Source organism: Pinus tabuliformis, chromosome Q (assembly GCF_031772625.1).
Source record: "Pinus tabuliformis cultivar Carrire ecotype Pingquan chromosome Q, CPIR1, whole genome shotgun sequence".
Classification (NCBI taxonomy): Eukaryota; Viridiplantae; Streptophyta; class Pinopsida; order Pinales; family Pinaceae; genus Pinus; species Pinus tabuliformis.
This window is the reverse complement of record NC_142296.1, coordinates 933,089,096-933,114,167: the sequence shown is the minus strand read 5'-3', so window position 1 is coordinate 933,114,167 and position 25,072 is coordinate 933,089,096. Positions and strand designations below refer to the sequence as shown.

The 25,072-nt window shown below is 39.5% G+C and overlaps 1 protein-coding gene across 6 annotated transcripts in view; it reads right to left on the bottom strand.

Moving 5' to 3' along the window:
- The window catches only part of LOC149222526 (reticulon-like protein B12), a 293,109-nt gene that overhangs the window by 170,964 nt on the left and 97,073 nt on the right, over window positions 1-25,072 (bottom strand). For all 6 annotated transcript variants that reach the window (XM_089385495.1, XM_089385496.1, XM_089385494.1 and 3 more), the window contains 2 exons: window positions 2,697-2,877; window positions 2,322-2,463 (listed from right to left, as the gene is read on the bottom strand). In XM_089385495.1, coding sequence (XP_089241621.1) covers window positions 2,322-2,463; window positions 2,697-2,877 — 323 coding nt within the window. The remainder of the gene's footprint in view (window positions 1-2,321; window positions 2,464-2,696; window positions 2,878-25,072) is intronic.

Sequence of the window (25,072 nt, the reverse complement as noted above, 5' to 3'; positions counted from 1 at the left end):
CTGGCTATTCCCATGAGCCCCTAAACTCCTCCAATCTCTTAGTTCATTCATCCTTTTCATTTTGATGAATATGCCCTCTAAAGTCATCATAGGAATGGGCTTTGTACCCCGGGCCAACAATAGAAATAGCATCAATCACGAGCTAGAAAAATGGATTGTTCCTGGCAATGCTGAAAGGAACATCACTCCAAAGAAGACACCTACCCAATAGGCTATAGCTTGTCAGCTTCTTCCTTCTTCCTTTTTTCAAGAACTGACATGATAGATGGTTGTGCACCAGGTGTGGTTCTAGGAAGAAAAAATGATGAGGCAACTGTGGGGTTGACTGTAGAAACTAATGCTAAAGAAGAACCAATACCACTCTCACGGTCACCTCCCAATCCCACCACTCCACCCCTTTCCATTTGACTCTTCAGAGTTGCCTTGGTCAGTTTCGTTGTCTCTATTTCTTCCAATGATTAGAGGGCTCTATGGATGATTTCTAGATTTGTTTTTGTGCAAAGCCCTACTTCATGTCCAAGAATTTGTGCAAGGTGGAATTTCAATCGGTATACTCCCCCTGACATATGTTGCCCACATAACTTGCAAGTGAAATTTGATTTGTCAAACCCCCCATCAAGATCACCAAATTCCCACATAGGGTCCAATTTCCTTGGCATGTTTGTAACTTTGTTGAACTCTTGAGTTTTAATGTAAGATTGAAGTTTGAACCTAGGGCACAAGAAGAATTGCAAGTTAAACAAATGAAATTAAAATTTAACATACAACATTTTGAATTTTTGACAAACAAAAAAAACCCTCAACTCAATGCAACAATAATGAAAGAAAACACATTCAAACCCAAGCAAAAATCATGGAAAAAAAACTAGGGCACAAAAAGAATTTAAACAAATAAAATTAACAATCAAGATTTTGAATTTTTGACCCAAAAAAACCCTCTCCACTAAATGCAACAAAAATGAAAAAAAAACACACTCAAATCCAAGCAAAAATCATGGAAAATGTATGGGTGACTAAACCCAAGGAAAAAACAAAAAATAGGGCCAAATTTGATGCCCATACCTGAAAACCATGCCCTGCTAAAGAAACTTGGTCCAAACTCGAAATTGTTTTGCTTGGGATACTAAATTCCTTCACCTTTCTCCTCGCTTGCCCTTGTAAATGAGTTCTCCTCCTCCTTAGATCTCACCCTTGCCTTCTGCTTGCAAAATGAATCACGGAAAACCAAAAAAAGTGTTTAAAAAGCTGCTGTCTGCCGGTCCCACGATTTTTTCGCATCGGATCGTGATTTTTTCAAAGCAAAAAAATCGCCGATTTAATCACCTCCATGAGAAAATCGCGCGATTTTATCACAATTTTCGCAACACTTCTCTATTCATCTTATGGGGTGGTGTTAAGAATGGTATAATCCTTATATTAGGCTATGGCCAACTCTTATTGTGTAATTTACTGTAATCATGTAATTTATTACTAAATAATGGTTAAGGCCGACCTATTCAAATTTGATGTGTAAGTTCAATAACCCTCTTGGAGAGTGCTCCCTACTTATGTGGGCAATATCCCCTCTTGGAAAGATGCCAAACTAGTCAAAACTAATTTGTAAATCATCATTTCTGATCATTGTGCTAAGGCTCTCTGGTAGAAATGTTTTAAGTCAACGAACATGACATCTTCAGCATTCTCTTGTGATTAGCATATTTTCTCTTTTATGTTCATTTGTGCATCTTATCATTTATGTATAACACACTCATGCTTGGGAATTTTTCTCTCACTAACACACTTTTGGTTAATCCCCAGCACACTTCTTTAGAGTTGGTTCTCTTTTTACTGCAGGTTTTTGGGTAGGCATTTTGGTTCCATTCAATTTGTTTTAGTTGTTCGTGATCTCAATAGACAATTACCACAGACATGAGTAAGAAGAAAGTCATCAAACCATCCAGACATTTTTCCGTCGAAAACTTCACTGATAAGAACGTCACTCAATTATAACAAGATTATATATCTCACATACAATCTACAATCCTGCTAATTCTCCCTGAACAACTTATATTTGCAGTCAATTAACAGAAAAACCAGATATCACCACCAACACAAAAGAATGTAGAATATAATTTGATGGTGTAACCTAACTGTTCTACTTTTTCGATCCATATACAATCAAAAACAGTTAATCATAACCAAAATCATTAGATACACAACCAAAATAGGTCCAAAAAGTAGAACAGTTAGACAATCCCTAATTTAATTGGGAACCTCCAATGTGATTGAACAATCAAAACCCCACAACTAAGTACAAATGGAAAATGCTTGATCTAGCTTACCTTCAAGAAAAGCTTTAAATCCTTGCCGAGAGCAACTTCTCGTGACACCTTTAGTGCATAGTTAATCTTTGTGTGCATGATAGTGCTACTTGCATAAATTCTTTCTTCTGAAAGCTCCAATTCAGGTAGAGGAGGAGGAGGCCTGCGTACAAATACAAGTTACTAGAAGCATGTTTACTGTGTGATGAGAATAAATAAGACCATAAAAATTATAACCAATTGAACAAGTTAAGCTATATATTGCAGAAACAAAATCTTCATTCTTCTCTCAATTTCTAGTAACAAAAACACACAAGGGGAAAAAATAAAGAAAACTAGAGCATGTTAGGAGAATCTCATAGGACAATAAAAAAAAGAAAAGTCAGGTCTCCCTACCTGTTGAGAATAGCAGCAGCATTTGACCAGAGAAACAAAATTGTAATCAAAAGCATGAGCACATTGGCAACAAGAGACAGTAAAGTGTATCCACATCGCTCAAACAAGAACCATACTGTTGTTGCAACTGCAATGACACCAGTGCTAATATTTCTTCTCCTCCAAAGGATCAAATCAAGAGCTGCCAAAACGCACCAAAGTGCCAGAATAATCAAGGCAAATATTCATGTAATTCCAAAATGAATATTCCCATAAGTCAGAGGTACCTTATATGTTATCAATCATATTCTTTTAAAATACAAGTAACTTCTAGTTACCAATAAAAATGCCTTATTAGTGAAATAAGAGCATTTTCAAACATTCAAAAATCTCAATTTTTGGTTATATCAATTACACTAAGGGCGACTTCGCACAGGTTTGTCATCCAGGAGAACTTTGAATGCAATTATTTTCATTTTATGCAGGATTCTATTAAGCTGCTTCAATAAGGATAAGTTCAAAAATTGACTACTTGTTAGAGATGTATACTGTTCTACTTATAGAAACCAGCCAGTGTAATATGGTCCTAAGTTCAAATATCAAGTGATGCATAAATTTGTGTAAATAATAAAATCCAATTACACAAGATATGCACAAATTGTGTTATTGTTGAAAAGCACTCTAATTAAACATTCTTAAGTGAAAATACGTTTCACCAAGTTGAATTCAATTTTCTTAATCATAGAGAAGTTGATTTTAGTAATTGCAGACAGGTCAGGAGTGAAACTGAACAATTTAACATCATTTGAACACCACAGATCTAACAGGTTATTATTAAGGGATATTCTACAAGATAGGTTTATATTATGCATAACTCAGTCAGATGCTGAAATTATCTTTGTGAGGAGAGGATTTGCAAATTATGAAAAGATTATGTACACTCCATGAAGTTGAGATTATGAAGTATTTTATTCTTTCATGACCCCATCTACAAGGAGATTTGAGATTTGAGGGAGATACTATTGCCTCTACAGGGATAAGGGAAGGACTCTCTCTGTCTTTTTCAGTTATCTGCATAAGATATGTTTAGCATTCCTTTAGGGGATGACAGTTGCCTGATCCAACACTCCATGAGGACCCCTAGGTTGAGCCACTTGATTACTTCCTTCGTTAGGCGGAGGCCTATCTTGACAAGTACTAATACAAAACATTGTGCAGACTTTTGAGTAGATGATTGAGGCTTCATTTTTTGGCCCATCTTGAATAGTACTAATACAAAACATCATGCAAACTTTTCGGTTGATGGTTGTAGTACTACAAGGGCAGTTAAGAGATGTGCTGTTTCATTCAATTCTATAAGTTCAACCAGCACCCTTAGAACTTACCATTAACTTGAGGTAACAATTGTTCCCACCAACACTCTAGATCCAGGCTAAGTTGCACAAAACGGGGAAATGGAAACGAGTTTCCGAAACGGGAAGCGATACGAAACGCAACCTCCCCAAATTTTGGAAACGGGGAAACGCGAATATATATATATATATATATATATATATATATATATATATATATAATATTTAAAAATTATTATTATATATATGTGCAATCATAAAGCATTAATGATACATTATAATTTATTACATTTAAACATTAAGATTAAATTTACATCACATTTACTCATGAGTCATGAATGATCACATAATGAAAATAAAAATATAGGAAAATCCAAAAGCAACCTTTATTATATATCCAAGGGCAAAATCTCAAAATCAGCCTTTATTTATATTAGTATATGAGGCTGCAAGTACAATAAAGACTATAAGGCTGCAAGAACTATAGAGACAAGTCACAAAAGACTAATCCTCATCATAACAATCCTCATCAAAAATAGAAGCAGCACAATGCTCAACAGTGGATGGTAGTGCTGAAGAAGATGATGCACCAATTCCACTTCCAGATTCAGCCTCAATATTCAGGGCAGCAAGAGAGAGATCCAAATCAGGATTTTCTGCATCCACATCCCATTCTTTAGAAGGACCACTGTTGTATTCTGGACCCCTACGAGATGCAAGGCGAAGGTTGGAGTGCACATAAACAAGATCCTCTGCTTTCTGTGAGCCCAACCTATTGCGCTTCACAGAATGAATAAAACCATAAGTGCTCCAATTCCTTTCTACTGATGAAGAGCTTGCCACTTGTGAAAGAATACGAATGGCAAGGTTTTGCAAATGTACACCATTTGCTCCATGACAAATCCACCACCTAACTGGATTCATGGTGCTTCTCTCCTCCAAAGCTGATATATCTGCATAATCATCTATTCCTGCAGCAAAACTGGCAAATTCCTCCTTTACCTCCCTATGTAGATGAGAAGGAAACATTCTCATAAGGGCTTTTTTCACCCCAGTAGCCACCTCTCTATCCTTATGGGGTGCCTTCCTCTTCCCATTGCTTTTAGCAATAAGCTCCTCATCATAAAATTTGGGGTTCAAAGCATGTGCTAAAGTGTACAATGGAGTATTGAAATTGTTCCACCTATCAACAATGATTTTCTTGATCAAACCAGCAAAATGATCATCAACAAACAAAAGTTGTGGAGACTCCTGCGAAATGATTTACATAGTTTTCTCAACCATGGAATCCATGCCATCATATACCTCTCAACAACTACTTTGCTCACTGCTCAAAACACCCTAGCTGAAACAACTGCCAGTCTCCAAGAGAAACGACTTGTTGGATAGTGTGATGAGAGAATGAGACAAACTTCTCTTTTATAAGTTTAGAATAGGCTTCTAGAATTTACTGGAAACCTAAAAAAAAAATTAAAAACAAATTAAAAAAAAAACATTACAACTGGGAAACGTGGCTTGTACGGCCGGAAACGCGTTTCCTGGCCGTACCAAACGCGTTTCCGTGTTTCGTACCGGTTTCCAGCCAGAAACGGGTCCCCCCCACGTTTCCTGCAACATAGGATCCAGGCTTTCTCACTAGACTCGTGTTACCAGCTTCATCAATTCACCAGTGGTTCATCGCCTCGACCATTAGGAGAGTACATAGTAATCCACTACCCGGAACAACAGTTCCACCAACTACCCTGCGCTCGGCCCATTTCATTGGACAAATGACACATTTACTGCTCTATTTTGACTATTATTGGATTTGATTGGAGACGTTATGCATAAAATGCTTTGTTTTCACTAGTTTGTGCTGAATAAGCTAAGATAATTTCATTAATGTCCAATTAATGACCACTGAAATAGGTCAATGCAACTGCCAAATACCATGATGTCAATACAAAGCAGGAACTCAAAGATGGTTCCTATAAGAAAGAAAGATGCATAAAGTAAAGCATTGATCTAAGCTGAAGCATGAGAATTAAAATCTAGGATACCGGAAACATCCCTCCCAACCCCCAAAAACGTCGTTTAGTGTTTTAGAAACGAACATTTGTACAATGTGGCATTAAAACATCAAAGATACATTTCTTGGGCATTTCACTTTTTTGGAAACAACGGATCTCATTTCAGAAACATTTCAGACATGTTGCCACAAAATCTAGCAGGGGTCCTAGGAGGGGTACCTAAGGGACAACCACTAGACTCAGTGACAGCAATGGGGCAAAGACCCATTGTCACCTCAGTGAATGTCCCCTGCTCTTGGAGGAGTCCCGGTAAAAAGGAAATCACTAGGATGATATGATCAATGGCAAGGTGTAAAGTGATTTCCAAAGCCCATTCAACGGAGAGGCTCATATAATGGCTTGCTTGCTTCAAAGCAAGATAAGGGCTCTCCAAGAAAGGTTTATGAGAAGGCCTAGACATAGAAGGAAGGGATACTCAATACAAGAGATATACCTAGATCAAGGCTTCCTAAAGGAATAAAGGACCTCTCTTAAGGGTTTGTGAGATAGTGATCATATAAAGATTTGGGACCACAAGAGAGACCTAGGGGATCCAAGCAAGGCCTAGGGTTTATTAAATTTCAAGGACAATAAGATGCCTTAGGTCAAGCAAGGATGATAGAGCTCAAAATAAGATTGAGGACAAAATAAGATTAACTTCCAACGAGTTTTTTAGAGCAAGTGACCTTTGGAATGCCGCTAACCAAGAAGGCTTAAAGGGTGGAATTGATGTTGGAGCTAGGGCTTGAAATGTCTCTCAAACTAGCCACGGGAACGATCTCCAATTTTGTGAGCACTTAGGAACAACCCTAGTGCAGTGGTATACCAAGTTGCTCCCCTAAGTGACTACCCTAATGCAATTCGCACTAGGCCCTAGATGACCTTCTAGGGCTAGGGAAAAAATTGGAAAAAGAGAAAAAGAAGGGGTTTTAGGTTGATCAACAAGGATTAGGACCAGTGCCTACCTTATTGGGAGAAAATGGAGTCAAGACAAACAATGAGATGGCAATTCGCTCTTCAAGGAGACCTAGAAGAAATTTCGCTACCCTAGATGCAACAGCAACAAAACATCTTCTAGAATTTTATACTTCAATGACAATTTTATGGAGTTTCAAGGATGCATATTAATCAATCCTCTAGGAACATTCATTAATTCTTTATCTAATGAGTAACACATGCAAAATTCCAATAGTTTTCAATGGTTCAAGCAATTCATTTAATCACCATAAGAACAATTTCCATGCATTAGACATTCATCAAAGAAAGATAACATCATGTAGCACTTACAAGATAAAAAAGAATATATCCATCCACAATATTGCCAAAGAGAACCTCCAAGATAGCCAACAATTTTATCCAAACATCAAAGTTCACCCCAAACATCCAATTTTTGTCCTCTACTATAGGTCCAAATTCTTCTTAGAAGAAAAATCTCAATCAAATTGATGATGAGTTACAAATTAGCCTCATTATCTATTTATATGAGCCACAAGGGGTTTGATTTAGTCTAATGAGCTCCTAAAATAACTTTAATGTGCAAAATAACAATCTAATTGGTGACAGGCCCACCAAATAGCTCAAAAGTACTCAACAAGCCTTCCTAATGAGGCCGAAATGATAGAAAAATGGTGCAAAGGGCCGTTGGAAGGCCTAGATAAGTCCTCCATGTGTCAAGATGAAGAGGATTGCTCTCATAATAATGACCAAGGGGGTGGCCCCTTGGTTTCCAACAAAAACATCTATGGTGCTCCCAAGTGGTTGTGGGGCACAATGAATGGTCTCATGGATCTCCAACTGGATCAGATACTTCAATGCTCCATCAATAAGGGCTATCATGATGACATAAGCCCTCCCATGTCTCCTTGGGTGAGACAAAACCCTGTCTAGGCTCTAGATCAGCTGCCAATTGTATGGTGCAATCATGTGGCTGACCAGGCAACGTGGTCCAAGTGCATCATCATCTCTATATGAGGGGGGCACAAACAGTAATAAGTGGTGTTGAAGAATCCCATGGCATGGCAAGCAATGCTCTGCTATGGAGGAGGCCCATGGCTCTCAATGCTCACCCTACAAGTACCATCATAACCCTCTGAAGGGCTTGGATCCCATATAGGGAGGCCAAGCCCAAGATGAAGACCCACCGACAATCTTGTATAAGATCCAATGCATCTCCTCACCTTCCAGTATAAAATTCATTGGAGCAATTGAGTAAATAAGCTTGCAAATCAGGGGCCCAAGTGGACATTTCATAGTGGCACGCCCTTTCAAGTGGGCTTTGGAATGTACAAGTGTTCCCAAGCTCAAGAGGGGGGTTAACAAAGAACCCTATTAGGTGGTTTAAACCTCTAAGGGAGCGACAAGTCCATGGTACATCCATCAAATGGTAGGTGTCGTGAAATAATGGTGGAACATATACTCTTGTTCGCCTGTCCCATGTAGTGCCACTCCTAAAGCTAGTAGCCAACAGAGGAGATCCCATAGGACTAGGATACAAGATTAACCACCAAAGTTGGGACAGGGGAACAAGAGTATAGATCAAGCCCATTCTTTCCACCGAATCCCCCCACTAATCCATGTCAAAATGTGTCCAAGAAAAGCAAGCAAATATACCCAATTACATAATGAAAGCCATACCTTCAAGGTTGGAAGGCCCACCTTCAAACATACGATCATAACAAATGGGCGAGGGCACAAAATAGGTGGCTCGAGTGGTAGAGAATGGTGGCACATCGAGCTATCTAGTAGTTGCAAGGGGCTGTTGGCTACCAACTGAAGACATATCTAGGAGAAAAATTCTCCTATGGGTGTCACCCACTGGTGGTGGGTAACAGGGCCATTTTTTAACCATTTTGGATATGTTTTCGGAAATCAGGATATGTATCATGAAAATCGTGATACATATCCGGATTTTCGAAAACATTTCCAAGCGTAAAGTGCAAAAACCAAGAACAAATAATTCGTGTTTAGTATTTTTCCATGGGAAAAAGAAGGAGATGAGAGGCCCGCCCTCCTCTTAACTTATATCACTCAATGAAAGGGCCCCTTTACCCTATTTTCATGCCATTTTGTTGCTTGGAGGAGGCCATCATTTCCCTGCTTGGAGTTGGAGGAGGTTGTCGTCGCTTGGAGGAGGAGACCGTCTCAGCTTGGAGGAGAGCTTGGAGCCTTGGCTATTGGTGCTTGGAGCTTGGTTGCTAGAGCCTAGAGATTGTGTGGAGCTTGGAGATTGGAGGTATTTACAGTTTACTCCTAAGTTCTAATCAAGATTCAAGCTTGAAAGTTGAAATATTGAAATATAAATTTATAGATTATGTAACATGTTGCTTGTTGAAACTTGAAATATAAATAGAAATAGATTCAAGAAAAAAAATTATTTTATTTTGTAGTTTCCATTTACATCATCATCATGGCATCTTCAAGTTCATCCATTCATAATGAGGAACAAGAAACTTAATCGCCCCCTAAAATTGTGATATTCCCACTTAGCCATTATTGCTAAGTGAGAATATATTTTTTGCTCAATTTTGATAATTTTGGTTTCAACCTTAGGAGAAGTGGATTGGAGGTTCCCACTTCAAATTGGCTAAGGAAGGCACTCACACAAGGGAAAAGAGGCAAATTGAGACTCAAGTGGAATGCAGGGGGCAATCAAGAGGATAATACACTCTACTAGGAAACTCGATCTCTTTGGGGAAGAAATGAATTCGATGATGGGCCCCAAATGAGGAAGAGGTAGCCAAGGATAAATAGAGGAGGCTCACATCATTTTGTATTTTTTGATACTTTGACAAACTTACTTACCCAGCACGCTTGAGTTGTTGAGCCAAGTCTACACACGAGATTCTCATGCGAGATTCTCACCCCTTGCTTCGGTGGACTTCAAGTGTCAACCCAAGGAGGGAAGTCAATTTTCCTTGTGAGCCAATTCCAGCATTGAATCAACCAATTCGTGGGGGTTTTCTTCAGCATTTTGGGCGTGGAAGAGGAATCTGAATTTCTTGGGGAAGCTAGGAGTGAGCAACAAACTTATTGAGACTTCCGAGGGAGCGTTGGATCACATATTGTAGGAGATTTTGGGTGAGGGATCAGTCAAATTTTGAGGAGCCTTGGTTGTCGCAGTGTGACCCTTCTAGGAACTGTGTGGGCCTGCGCAGGAGGTATTTCTGGGTGAGGTGGCCATTTGGAGTTGATTTGAGTTGAGAATTTGGGGAGTCATTCGGAGGAGGAATTCACTAGCCTTGCACTATCTTGGAGGGCCAGAGCAGCGACTTTTCCAAGTATTTCAGTTGAAAAGCACGTGGAAATTAGGGTCAATTTCGGGGGTCAGAGCTAGGCCAAACCCTTTCTGGGTTTTGGTGGGTTATTTGAGAGGAGCCTGGGGTTAATTTCCTAGAATTTTCTGAGCACCGGAAGTGGGTCATTCAGTAGGTTCTTTCCAGCAGATAGTGTAGTTTTTCCAGGGCATAGCTGAAGCAACACATTCTAGCATCTGGGCATTGCACTTTTCCACCTGGGGCTTGTCTAGCTTGCCTTTTTGGCAAGCCCAGGTGCACTCACACCATACCCCATTGTACTACTACAATTAATAAAATGGCTCAGCTGGGTGCTATTTTTGGAGAAATTATGGGTGTTCACTTATGTGTTTGAATTTTGTGTGTGCATGTACATTTTTGCTTTGTTTATCACTGTATTTCCTAAGTAAGAATATTATAGTGGTATCAGAGCTCTGATCTTGGCTCAGTCGTGGGGGTTATCTCTATGACCTTGGAGGACAAGCAAAATGTGACATACCGGAGGCAGAGATACTAGAGTAGGGAAAGAGAGTTGGAAATCAACCCTAATATGGAGGCACTAGAGCAGGCAGTGGAGGAGGTAATTATGGGGGGGCCAAGGAGTAAAGAGGAGGCAGCGTTTGACAACCTCTTGAAGGCCCTAAATGATTTGGCCAAAGGGCAAAAGGAGATGTTGGATGAACTCAAGCAGTAGAATCCGGACAAGAGCTTGCATCAGGAATTTCTATTTGGGGAAACTTCAGGGGCTTCCCACCAATATGACCACCATTCACCCGCTACTCACCCACAAGCCTTCAATGGGCCAACTAGGACTACTTTGCCGACGTTTTTGCTCTCAATACCTAGTGAGCAGAGTGGGCAAGATGAGATGCCCATGGGAGACTATTTCCGGGAATGGCAGTCTATGGGGGATGATTTTCGAGTTGCCCTCTCCTTCAAAGATTTATGCCAACTCAAGAAAAACAAGAAGGGCAGGGGCATAGGGGGTTCCAACGTACAGAACACAGAGCTACAGCGCACTATAGGGAGGATGTACCTACCCACATTTGATGGATCTTCCAAGTGCACGACCAAGGCTTGGATGGAGAAGTTTGACACGTACTTCCAACTCAATCAGATGACGGAGGTCGAGGCTATCAAGATGGCTACTTTACATTTGGAGGGTTAAGCCCACGACTAGTGGTTTCACAGGCTGACTACGCTTGGGCATGCAAGTGTGACCTCTTATGAGGATTTCACATGGAGGGTAGTAGAGTGTTTTGACAGCAGGGACCCATAGGCCCATTTTAGAGAGCTCACGCAGCTCAAACAGATCGGCAACCCTGAGCAATACATATCATAGTTTTGAGGGTATCCGTGATGGTGTCGGGTTTGTTTAAGGCTAGGAGAGTTTACACTTTTGTTGAGGGTTTGCTTGAGCCCTTAAGTGGGTTGGTGAGATCTCACAGACCTGTCACACTAGAGGAGGTTGTGACTTGCAACCAAGATTTGCAGGACGCAATTCCCAAGACTAGGGCATCGATTCCACCATGAGCTCCTTTTCCTCCCAGGGATCATGACACCAAGGCCCCACCACTAAGAGCTAAACAAGGGTGGGACAGTTGGATGAGGAGACTAGGAGAGACCTTTGGAGGAGGAAGCTATGTTTCACCTGTCAGGAGCCTTGGGCCCCAGGCCAGAGATGCACAGCAGGCAAGGCCCATTACATTGAGGTCTTTTCTGACAGTGACCAGGAGGAGGACGTGGAGCAGGAGGTAGACAGGGTTGACAGTGAAACTCACGCAACGAGGGGACCACCACCACCCGGGGGAGCACCTTTCGCACCTGCTAGGGGAGTGCTTGCTTCATTGCATGCGGCTCTAAAGTTTTTGCACCTAAGGATTCGAGGCACAGTGCAAGCACAACGTGTCTCAGTTCTGGTAGATAGTGGGGCCACCCACGACTTCATTGATGCATAGATGGTGGAGAGGCAGGGCATTACTATAGAGGAGTTTGAGGGGTTTTCAGTCATTGCGTCGGGGGATAGGACCATGCAGTGCACTCAATAGGTTACCGCTTTGACAGTGACTATGGGGAATTACTAAGTTGCGGTGGATGTACCAGACACCAATGTGGTGATGGGTGTCCAGTGGCTCTACTCTCTTGGGTGAGTAACTATTGATTAATGGAAGCAGGAAATGGAGTTTGTGGGGCCAGATGGGAAGTTGGTTGTCATGAGGGGCATGCACTCCTACCCGCCACAGACAGTCTCGGCACACCGGATGGAGACTGACTTGAGACATGGGGACATCAAGTGGGCAGTAGAGTTGAGGATTTCGGAGGCTAGTTGTCAACCCAAGCCACCCCATCCAGATATTCAGGCCATCTTAGACAGGTACCCGGTAGTGTTTGGGGACATCCCACCAAGACAACCACCTGACAGAGGGTTTGAGCACACCATTGAGCTAGAGCCAAGGGTACAAGTCGTCATCACAACCCCTTACAGACATCCTAAGGTCTACCGGGATGAGATTGAGCGAGCCATTCAAGAGTTGCTAGCCTTGGGGCATGTTGACCTCTACTGGTCAACTACCCATGCAGTACCCCCCCTTTTTCTTTGCAAGAAAGGGGCAGCACCTTATCTATCTGTCCAAGACATCCAGCAGTCATCAGTAGCTTGATCATTTTGATTGTAAACCCAGTCTGCATGTATGAATTGTAAATAATCTTAGCAGACATGAGTCGTGTATGTGTATTGCCTAGGTGGACCTAATTTTCTAGTGGTAATCTACGTCCCGGAAGGTTTTTCGTCTCACCGATCCATGGATCGGCAGAGTTTTCCTTCAAACCTGACCCCAAAGCCGGGATGGATTTTGTCATTAGAACTTTAGGAGAATCCTAGTGTGTTGATCTGTTACATTATAGTCGTGTCGCAGAACTGGGTGTTTTGTGAGGGTCTGTATTAAGTGGGTTTGTCCCCTTGAGATGTAAATTGTAAAAATTCATCATGAAATGTGTCTTGAGGGTTGAAAATGTTTTAAATCCCCTCGTAGGTCCTAAGTCCTAGGTCCTAGGTGATGTTTCCAAAGGCTTAGTTCGATGATACATTTAAAAAATGAAATAAAATAATAAAATAAATGAAAATTAAGAAATTTAAAAATTTTAAAAATAAAATAAAATAAAATATAAATAATAAAAAATTTAAAAATTTAAAAAATGAAATAAATAAAAAAAATATATATATATATAATAAAAAATAATAAAAAAGAAAATAAAACGAAAACCCTAACTAATAAAATAATAATATTTTAGGTGAATAAATCGACGGATGAGATCAAGAGATGTCTTGATCCTCATCAACGGTCGAGATCATTTCTACATGGATCATTCGAACTAGCCGTTGGGATCATTTACTTTATATAGGGTCTTAGGTGGTCATTTCAGATAATTGGATCTGTGAGTCTAAGACTAAAGAAGCTCTCCTGTAAATCGGTTTCTGGTTAATAAAAGAAGACTTTGGGGTCCATATCTTGCTGGTGTTACTCTCTTGAAATGCTGTGAGATCGTTTAAATTTTCTGCATATGTTATTTTCAGCTGTTAATAATAGCTTTTTGTAGAGTATTGTGAGCACAGGTATCTTGTTCACTTGCTAGGGTTTGAGTGTTGTTAGGGTTTCTGAAGTAATGGCAGGTATCTCCATTACTTTCTGAGATCTAGCAGCATTTTTGCCCTCTTTACTGATGGTTGTTCTGAGCTGTGCAGAAAAAACCCTTATTGAAGAAGATTTGGTGAGCGTTAGGGGAAGTTCTCGGCTGAACCAGCCAACTCCCACAAGCATTTTTTGATGAACCCAGTTGGATTTGATCCTGGGTTTATCACTCAGTTTATTTTGTTTATTTGCATGAGAGATTTTCTAAAGTCCTTCACAGTGAAAATCTGAAATCTTTATTTCTTTAGAATTTTTTGTGCTTATTGATGAATCTCGCTGTTAAGGGGCCAAATTTGTAAATTAATCAGCTGTCTTAGGGTTTCAAATTTTTCTGATCTAGGGTTTCAAATTTTTGTTTTATACAGTTTTTTTTTAATTAGGATTTTGTTTTCTTGTGTTTGCAACTGCGAGGTTTTCAGTGATGGCTTAACGAAATCGTGCATACTTCGTTCTTTTTTCCCGCCTGTTTTGATCCTCACTGATTTGAGCATTATCAAGCGAATATTGAACTTGTGTTATCCTGTGAGCATCAGTTGATAGAATAAAGATGGTGTGCGTAATTGCAGTTTTCAAGAAGTGATGCATGTGTGGAGATGCCACAAAGCCCAGATCGGCGGTAGTCCAAGAACTGGATGCGAGAAACGCAGAGATCTATTGAGCGCTATCGAAAAATTCATCAAAAAAAAAAATTGAGCTCCGCCTTCAGCGTCGACCCTTATCAAATCATCCCAACCTGGTCCATACGCTGCTATTTCCGTCAAACTTTGTGCATCGAAGCAGTAAAGCAGATCAAGAGGGAAACGTCTGTACTCTATCCCAGATCCACGCACCTGCAAATGCAAAAGCTATAAATCGTATGCATATCAGGAAAATTGGATTTCAAGAAAGCCGACAGTGGCATGAACATTCTCCAGTCGAAGCCCTTAGGCTGCCAGCAGTTCCAGTCACGTTTTTTTATCTCATACGCCTGAAATCGAAGTTGCCAAGCGCTGCCGTCTGGTGACTGAGCCTGTGTCTGCCGTCGACTGTGCACCAAACCGAATATTTTTTTGCTGCGTTCACACTCAGAAAACGCCCAGGAAATCGTGTTTTGTTGAGCCAATGTTTCGTTGCTTTCATCAGTGGTGATTTCGGTCGCTGGAGGCTTCAAAGCGGTGGCGAATAGATACATAGGCTCAACGCATGAAAACGTTAGTTGCCTCAGCGTGAATATCCGTCTAGGGTCACGTCGTTTCAGCGGCTAAAGTTGTCACGCCAGACAGGACAGAAGTATTCTCAAGCCGCTTGAAAACTCTCTGCTCCAGGTAAGAAAGCCGTAACTCCTTTCTGCTGTCGAAACCATATAAATTTTTCGCCCCTGCGTTTTCCACGTCTACTATCGAAATGCTCAGGTAAAAAATCAAACGAATTTTCCATTTGTTTTGGTGTGGTAAATGTCATATGCAGGTATACACTTTATTTTATTTCGATCAATTTTTGGTTTGGATTATTTTAGTTTTAATATAACATGTATCATATATTTTCGATAATTTAATTCTTAGTTTTATGATATAGGATATTCATGTGGTCATTTTAGGGTTTAGTCATAATTCTTAGATTTTAGTTTTAAAATTTGATTTAAATTTAGTTTACTTTTATTTTTATTTTGAAAAATAAAAAATAAAAAAAAGCCATTCATTTATGTTTTAGACTTAGGTTTTATTAACTTTTGTTTATTAGTTTATTTAGATTCTAGTTTTTTTGATTTAATTTTTATATTAGGATTTTAGTTTGTATAAATTTTAGTTCCAAAAAAAAAATTAAAAAAAAAAAAAAAAAGTATAAAAAAATAATTTGTGGAAATTTTCTTTGTCAGATCCAGTCATTTTCGGGAATTGTCGTATCTTTCATGCTGAAATCTAAATTTTCAAGTCGAGATGCGAATATGATATCTGGTTAATAATTCATGATTCTCGTGGTGGTTTAAGGCTTTCATCTTTTCAAAATTTTCTGTTGCTGGATATCGTTTTGGTCATTTCAAGAGCATTGTGATTTAGCTGATGACAAATGATTGTTGTTCACAGTTTGTGTTTCTATATCATCTAGCAAGTAATCGTTTTAACCACAATCTCTTAAGGCACTGGTCTACTAAATTAATCAAATCCATCGAGTGCTTTTTACATCGTATCTCGTGTCTCCCAACCAACTGGTCGACAGTTGGTCTCATCATCTCACAGGGACTACCCCCCTTAGCCGCAGGAGACAGGCTTAAACGGAGGGATCGGGGATCAGAGTGACAGCCCCCGGTCTGAGCGTTGTCGTGTCAATCTGCGCGACAACATTTTTTGGCGCCGTTGCCGGGGACTTTGTTTTCTCGGCATTTCATCATTCATCGTTCATCTGTCTATCATTCGTTTGACCCGGCAACGCCAATATTTTTTGGCGTCGTTGCCGGGGAAATTGTTTTCTCGGCGTTTCAACGACAATCTTCCTTCTCATTTTTATCTTTTCATCTGGCCCGGCAACGCCAACATTTTTTGGCGCCGTGCCGGGGAAGTTGTTTTCTCGGCGTTTCAACGACAATCTTCCTTCTCATTTTTATCTTTTCATCTGGCCCGGCAACGCCAACATTTTTTGGCGCCGTTGCCGGGGACTTTGTTTTCTCGGCATTTCATCATCTTTTCATCGTTCATCTGTCTATCATTCGTTTGAGCCGGCAACGACAACATTTTTTGGCGCCGTTGCCGGGGATAGAGTTTTTCTGTCCTTGGTTTTTCAACATCTTTTCATCATTCATCGTTCATCTGCCTATCATTCGTTTGAGCCGGCAACGACAACATTTTTTGGCGCCGTTGCCGGGGATACTTTTTCTCGGTGTTTCAAACGACAAATCATTTTTCTCATTTCTTATCTCTTCATCTGGCCCGGCAACGCCAACATTTTTGGCGCCCTTGCCGGGGACAGAGTTTTTCTGTTCCTGGAGTTTCATCTTCTCATCTTTCTCATCTCTCATTTGAGCTGGCAGATTCGGCCTTTGGGGGTTATCATTTGGATTTTTCATTGCCTCATCAGCATATCTTCGGTGTGTTTCTTGTTTGGGTGGCGACTCCATTTTCTTATTTTTCCCATACAAGAAGCCTCCCGCATATCTGCTTGTGGTTACTTTTTGGATCCTAGAATCAGATTCATTGTTCAAGTGGCAACTCCACTTCTCTAATCTCTTAATTTTCTTGAGCAGATATCTAGTTCTATCATCCTTTTAATCCCTTATCATTCATCATGGATTATTCATTTAAGCCATGTCATTTTACTGAACGTCTCCATGATTTTCCGAAAGATGCCATTCCTAAGTTACCTATTTTCTCGGGTGGTGATCCAATCGCTGTTAGAAGGCATCTAGTCTTGTTTACACGCATCATGATCATATACTGTAGATCCCCTCAGTTTAATCATGAAGATATCAAAATGGGTCTATTTGTCCTTTCTTTAGAAGATGATGCTTTGAATTGGTTTAACAATTTTCCAAAGGAATCTTTCACTTCTTTAGAAGACATTGTCGATGCTTTTAAAAATAGATATGGTTATCCAAACAGCTTGCCTTCTGCCTCTAAAATTGTGCAACAGAATGAAAGTAATTTGATAAGAGGTCCAGCTGAAAGATCCCAAGACGATTCATCATGTCAGAATGTGTCATCCACCAGAAATATTGCAGATCAAGTTCATGATAGTGAAAAATCAGGGACAAATGACAATGAAAGGGAAGAGCAAAAACAAATTTTACGAGATCTAATGATGCTGGTAAGAAATATGGAAATCAATCAAACTAATTATGTCAATGATGTGAAAACTTTATGCACCCACCTGGAAAAACGTAATAGGGAGATTCAAGTCACGCAAAATTAGCATGCTAAAGAAATTGAGGCCATGAAAACTAAATATGAAACAGAAATTAGAAGCATGCAAAGCAAGATGTCAGTCTTAGAGGAAAATATGGTGACCATGAAAGTTGATCATGATAGGGAAATTGACTCTATGCAAAACAAGTTATTAACTATGGATGAGGAAATGACTATCATGACATTTAATCATAATAATCAGTCGGCTGACATGCAAGCAAATCACAGAGAAGAAATAAATTCCATACAGCATTGCTTGATGAACATAAAGGAAGGAAATGTTAAAGTAATAAAAGATATGCAAGAACACCATGCCAGACAAATCAGCGCTATAAACGTTGAACACTCTAGTCAGATAGATGCATTTAAAATACAAGTTCAAAGGTTTCAGCAATTGGAAAATGAGAGAAACCAGGGAACATCAACAGATCAGGAGCCTTCTCATTTGTTGCAACAAGCTCCATCTTATTATGAGGAGGTTATTGATTCGATTGAAATATGGTTAATTGAAGGTGATCCGGACAGACTTAAGAATGATAAAGATCAGATGCAAGATAAAGAAAGACATATCACGCATACTTCATCTGATAGTTTTGAAACAGAAAGTTCCAAGTCATCAGTAATTGAACCTGCCAGAAAGAAAAAGCGTAAGAGAAAGAAAAAGAGAAGAAGATTTGACGCATCAGACGGCCGTGAGCAGCTTGATTTTCGGATAGGAAAAAGTCCTACCTTATGCAGAATTGGACATGGTACATCCGACAAGCAGCCGACAGATTTGCCTGAAAGCAGGCAAATGCTCAGTATGCACTTTATTGAACACATCTGATGCCATGGGGCATCTTTTGTATCATATTTCTAACCCTACTCCTTGTTTTTCCGCATTTTCATTTCTGCTTTAGATAGTTAATAAATGAAGAGCTTTTTTCTTTCCTGTGCTTAAAGTATATGATGATTTTTGGATGGACGCTACTTATTTTTGTGTTGTATGGATGCAGATTCTGGATTCTCACATTCCTGCAAGCAGCAACGTGTCCCCAAGTAGAGCCAGATGTTGACCTCTACTGATCAACTACCCATGCAGCACCCCCCCTTTTTCTTTGCAAGAAAGGGGCTGCACCTGATCTATGTGTCCAAGACATCCAGCAGTCATCAGCAACTTGATCATTTGTAAACCCAGTCTGCATGTATGAATTGTAAATAATCTTAGCAGACATGAGTCGTGTATGTGTATTGCCTAGGTGGACCTAATTTTCTAGTGGTAATCTACGTCCCGGAAGGTTTTTCGTCTCACCGATCCATGGATCGGCAGAGTTTTCCTTCAAACCTGACCCCAAAGCCGGGATGGATTTTGTCATTAGAACTTTAGGAGAATCCTAGTGTGTTGATCTGCTAGATAATAGTTGTGTCGCAGAACTGGGTGTTTTGTGAGGGTCTGTATTAAGTGGGTTTGTCCCCTTGAGATGTAAATTGTAAAAAGTCATCATGAAATGTGTCTTGAGGGTTGAAAATGTTTTAAATCCCCTCGTGAGTCCTAAGTCCTAGGTCCTAGGTGATGTTTCCAAAGGCTTAGCTCGATGATCCATTTAAAAAATGAAATAAAATAATAAAATAAATGAAAATTAAGAAATTTAAAAAATAAAATAAAATATAAATAATAAAAAATTTAAAAATTTAAAAAATGAAATAAATAAAAAATAAAAATATATATATAATAAAAAATAAAGCAAAAACCCTAACTAATAAAATAATAATATTTTAAGTGAATAAATCGACAGATGAGATCAAGAGATGTCTTGATCCTCATCAACGGTCGAGATCATTTCTACATGGATCATTCGAACTAGCCGTTGGGATCATTTCCTTTATATAGGGTCTTAGGTGGTCATTTCAGATAATTGGATCTGTGAGTCTAAGACTGAAGAAGCTCTCTTGTAAATCGATTTCTGGTTAATAAAGAAGACTTTGGGGTCCATATCTTGCTGGTGTTACTCTCTTGAAATGCTGTGAGATTGTTTAAATTTTCTGCATATGTTATTTTCAGCTGTTAATAATAGCTTTTTGTAGAGTATTGTGAGCACAGGTATCTTGTTCACTCGCTAGAGTTGGAGTGTTGTTAGGGTTTCTGAAGTAATGGCAGGTATCTCCATTACTTTCTGAGATCTAGCAGCATTTTTGCCCTCTTTACTGATGGTTGTTCTGAGCTGTGCAGAAAAAACCCTTATTGAAGAAGATTTGGTGGGCATTAGGAGAAGTTCTCGGCAGAACCAGCCAACTCCCACAAGCATTTTTTGCTGAGCCCAGTTGGATTTGATCCTGGGTTTATCATTCAGTTTATTTTGTTTATTTGCATGAGAGATTTTCTGAAGTCCTTCACAGCGAAAATCTGAAATCTTTATTTCTTAAGAATTTTCTGTGCTTATTGATGAATCTCGCTGTTAAGGGGCCAAATTTGTAAATTAATCAACTGTCTTAGGGTTTCAAATTTTTCTGATCTAGGGTTTCAAATTTTTGTTTTATACAGTTTTTTTTTAATTAGGATTTTGTTTTCTTGTGTTTGCAGCTGCGAGGTTTTCAGTGATGGCTTAACGAAATCGTGCATACTTCGTTCTTTTTTCCCGCCTGCTTTGATCCTCACTGATTTGAGCATTATCAAGCGAATATTGAACTTGTGTTATCCTGTGAGCATCAGTTGATAGAATAAAGATGGTGTGCGTAATTGCAGTTTTCAAGAAGTGATGCATGTGTGGAGATGCCACAAAGCCCAGATCGGCGGTAGTCCAAGAACTGGATGCGAGAAACGCAGAGATCTATTGAGCGCTATCGAAAACTTCATCAAAAAAAAAAACTGAGCTCCGCCTTCAGCGTCGACCCTTATCAAATCATCCCAACCTGGTCCATACGCCCGTCAAACTTTGTGCATCGAAGCAGTAAAGCAGATCAAGAGGGAAACGTCTGTACTCTATCCCAGATCCACGCACCTGCAAATGCAAAAGGTATAAATCGTACGCATATCGGGAAAATCGGATTTCAAGAAAGCCGACAGTGGCATGAACATTCTCCAGTCGAAGCCCTTAGGCTGCCAGCAGTTCCAGTCACGTTTTTTTTATCTCATACGCCTGAAATCGAAGTTGCCAAGCGCTGCCGTCTGGTGACTGAGCCTGTGTCTATCGTCGACTGTGCACCAAACCGAATATTTTTTTGCTGCGTTCACACTCAGAAAACGCCCAGGAAATCGTGTTTTGTTGAGCCAATGTTTCGTTGCTTTCATCAGTGGTGATTTCGGTCGCTGGAGGCTTCAAAGCGGTGGCGAATAGATACATAGGCTCAACGCATGAAAACGTTAGTTGCCTCAGCGTGAATATCCGTCTAGTGTCACGTCGTTTCAGCGGCTAAGGTTGTCACGCCAGACAGGACAGAAGTATTCTCAGGCTGCTTGAAAACTCTCTGCTCCAGGTAAGAAAGCCGTAACTCCTTTCTGCTGTCGAAACCATATAAATTTTTCGCCCCTGCGTTTTCCACGTCTGCTATCGAAATGCTCAGGTAAAAAATCAAACGAATTTTCCATTTGTTTTGGTGTGGTAAATGTCATATGCAGGTATACACTTTATTTTATTTCGATCAATTTTTGGTTTGGATTATTTTAGTTTTAATATAACATGTATCATATATTTTCGATAATTTAATTCTTAGTTTTATGATATAGGATATTCATGTGGTCATTTTAGGGTTTAGTCATAATTCTTAGATTTTAGTTTTAAAATTTGATTTAAATTTAGTTTACTTTTATTTTTATTTTGAAAAATAAAAAATAAAAAAAAAGCCATTCATTTATGTTTTAGACTTAGGTTTTATTAACTTTTGTTTATTAGTTTATTTAGATTCTAGTTTTTTTTATTTAATTTTTATATTAGGATTTTAGTTTGTATAAATTTTAATTCAAAAAAAAATTAAAAATTAAAAAAAAAAAATTGAAAAGGTATAAAAAAAAAAACTGAAAAGGTATAAAAAAAAAAATTGTGGAAATTTTCTTTGTCAGATCCAGTCATTTTCGGGAATTGTCGTATCTTTCATGCTGAAATCTAAATTTTCAAGTCGAGATGCGAATATGATATCTGGTTAATAATTCATGATTCTCGTGGTGGTTTAAGGCTTTCATCTTTTCAAAATTTTCTGTTGCTGGATATCGTTTTGGTCATTTCAAGAGCATTGTGATTTAGCTGATGACAAATGATTGTTGTTCACAGTTTATGTTTCTATATCATCTAGCAAGTAATCGTTTTAACCACAATCTCTTAAGGCACTGGTCTACTAAATTAATCAAATCCATCGAGTGCTTTTTACATCGTATCTCGTGTCTCTCAACCAACTGGTCGACAGTTGGTCTCATCATCTCACAGGGACTACCCCCCTTAGCCGCGGGAGACAGGCTTAAACGGAGGGATCGGGGATCAGAGTGACAGCCCCCGGTCTGAGCGTTGTCGTGTCAATCTGCGCGACAACATTTTTTGGCGCCGTTGCCGGGGACTTTGTTTTCTCGGCATTTCATCATTCATCGTTCATCTGTCTATCATTCGTTTGACCCGGCAACGCCAATATTTTTTGGCGTCGTTGCCGGGGAAATTGTTTTCTCGGCGTTTCAACGACAATCTTCCTTCTCCTTTTTATCTTTTCATCTGGCCCGGCAACGCCAACATTTTTTGGCGCCGTGCCGGGGAAGTTGTTTTCTCGGCGTTTCAACGACAATCTTCCTTCTCATTTTTATCTTTTCATCTGGCCCGGCAACGCCAACATTTTTTGGCGCCGTTGCCGGGGACTTTGTTTTCTCGGCATTTCATCATCTTTTCATCGTTCATCTGTCTATCATTCGTTTGAGCCGGCAACGACAACATTTTTTGGCGCCGTTGCCGGGGATAGAGTTTTTCTGTCCTTGGTTTTTCAACATCTTTTCATCATTCATCGTTCATCTGCCTATCATTCGTTTGAGCCGGCAACGACAACATTTTTTGGCGCCGTTGCCGGGGATACTTTTTCTCGGTGTTTCAAACGACAAATCATTATTCTCATTTCTTATCTCTTCATCTGGCCCGGCAACGCCAACATTTTTTGGCGCCGTTGCCGGGGACAGAGTTTTTTTGTTCCTGGAGTTTCATCTTCTCATCTTTCTCATCTCTCATTTGAGCTGGCTGATTCGGCCTTTGGGGGTTATCATTTGGATCTTTCATTGCCTCATCAGCATATCTTCGGTGTGTTTCTTGTTTGGGTGGCGACTCCATTTTCTTATTTTTCCCATACAAGAAGCCTCCCGCATATCTCCTTGTGGTTACTTTTTGGATCCTAGAATCAGATTCATTGTTCAAGTGGCGACTCCACTTCTCTCATCTCTTAATTTTCTTGAGCAAATATCTAGTTCTATCATCCTTTTAATCCCTTATCATTCATCATGGATTATTCATTTAAGCCATGTCATTTTACAGAACGTCTTCATGATTTTCCAAAAGATGCCATTCCTAAGTTACCTATTTTCTCGGGTGGTGATCCAATCGCTGTTAGAAGGCATCTAGTCTTGTTTACACGCATCATGATCATATACTGTAGATCCCCTCAGTTTAATCATGAAGATATCAAAATGCGTCTATTTGTCCTTTCTTTAGAAGATGATGCTTTGAATTGGTTTAACAATTTTCCAAAGGAATCTTTCACTTCTTTAGAAGACATTGTCGATGCTTTTAAAAATAGATATGGTTATCCAAACAGCTTGCCTTCTGCCTCTAAAATTGTGCAACAGAATGAAAGTAATTTGATAAGAGGTCCAGCTGAAAGATCCCAAGACGATTCATCATGTCAGAATGTGTCATCCACCGGAAATATTGCAGATCAAGTTCATGATAGTGAAAAATCAGGGACAAATGACAATGAAAGGGAAGAGCAAAAACAAATTTTACGAGATCTAATGATGCTGGTAAGAAATATGGAAATCAATCAAACTAATTATGTCAATGATGTGAAAACTTTATGCACCCACCTGGAAAAACGTAATAGGGAGATTGAAGTCACGCAAAATCAGCATGCTAAAGAAATTGAGGCCATGAAAACTAAATATGAAACAGAAATTAGAAGCATGCAAAGCAAGATGTCAGTCTTAGAGGAAAATATGGTGACCATGAAAGTTGATCATGATAGGGAAATTGACTCTATGCAAAACAAGTTATTAACTATGGATGAGGAAATGACTATCATGACGTTAAATCATAATAATCAGTTGGCTGACATGCAAGCAAATCACAGAGAAGAAATAAATTCCATACGGCATTGCTTGATGAACATAAAGGAAGGAAATGTTAAAGTAATAAAAGATATGCAAGAACACCATGCCAGACAAATCAGCGCTATAAAGGTTGAACACTCTAGTCAGATAGATGCATTTAAAATACAGGTTCAAAGGTTTCAGCGATTGGAAAATGAGAGAAGCCAGGGAACATCAACAGATCAGGAGCCTTCTCATTTGTTGCAACAAGCTCCATCTTATTATGAGGAGGCTATTGATTCGATTGAAAGATGGTTAATTGAAGGTGATCCGCACAGACTTAAGAATGATAAAGATCAGATGCAGGATAAAGAAAGACATATCACGCATACTTCATCTGATAGTTTTGAAACAGAAAGTTCCAGGTCATCAATAATTGAACCTGCCAGAAAGAAAAAGCGTAAGAGAAAGAAAAAGAGAAGATGATTTGACGCATCAGACGGCCGTGAGCAGCTTGATTTTCGGATAGGAAAAAGTCCTACCTTATGCAGAATTGGACATGGTACATCCGACAAGCAGCCGACAGATTTGCCTGAAAGCAGACAAATGCTCAGTATGCAATTTATTGAACACATCTGATGCCATGGGGCATCTTTTGTATCGTATTTCTAACCCTACTCCTTGTTTTTCCGCATTTTCATTTCTGCTTTAGATAGTTAATAAATGAAGAGCTTTTTTCTTTCCTGTGCTTAAAGTATATGATGATTTTTGGATGGACGCTACTTATTTTTGTGTTGTATGGACGCAAATTCTGGATTCTCACATTCCTGCAAGCAGCAACGTGTCCCCAAGTAGAGCCAGATGTTGACCTCTACTGGTCAACTACCCATGCAGTAC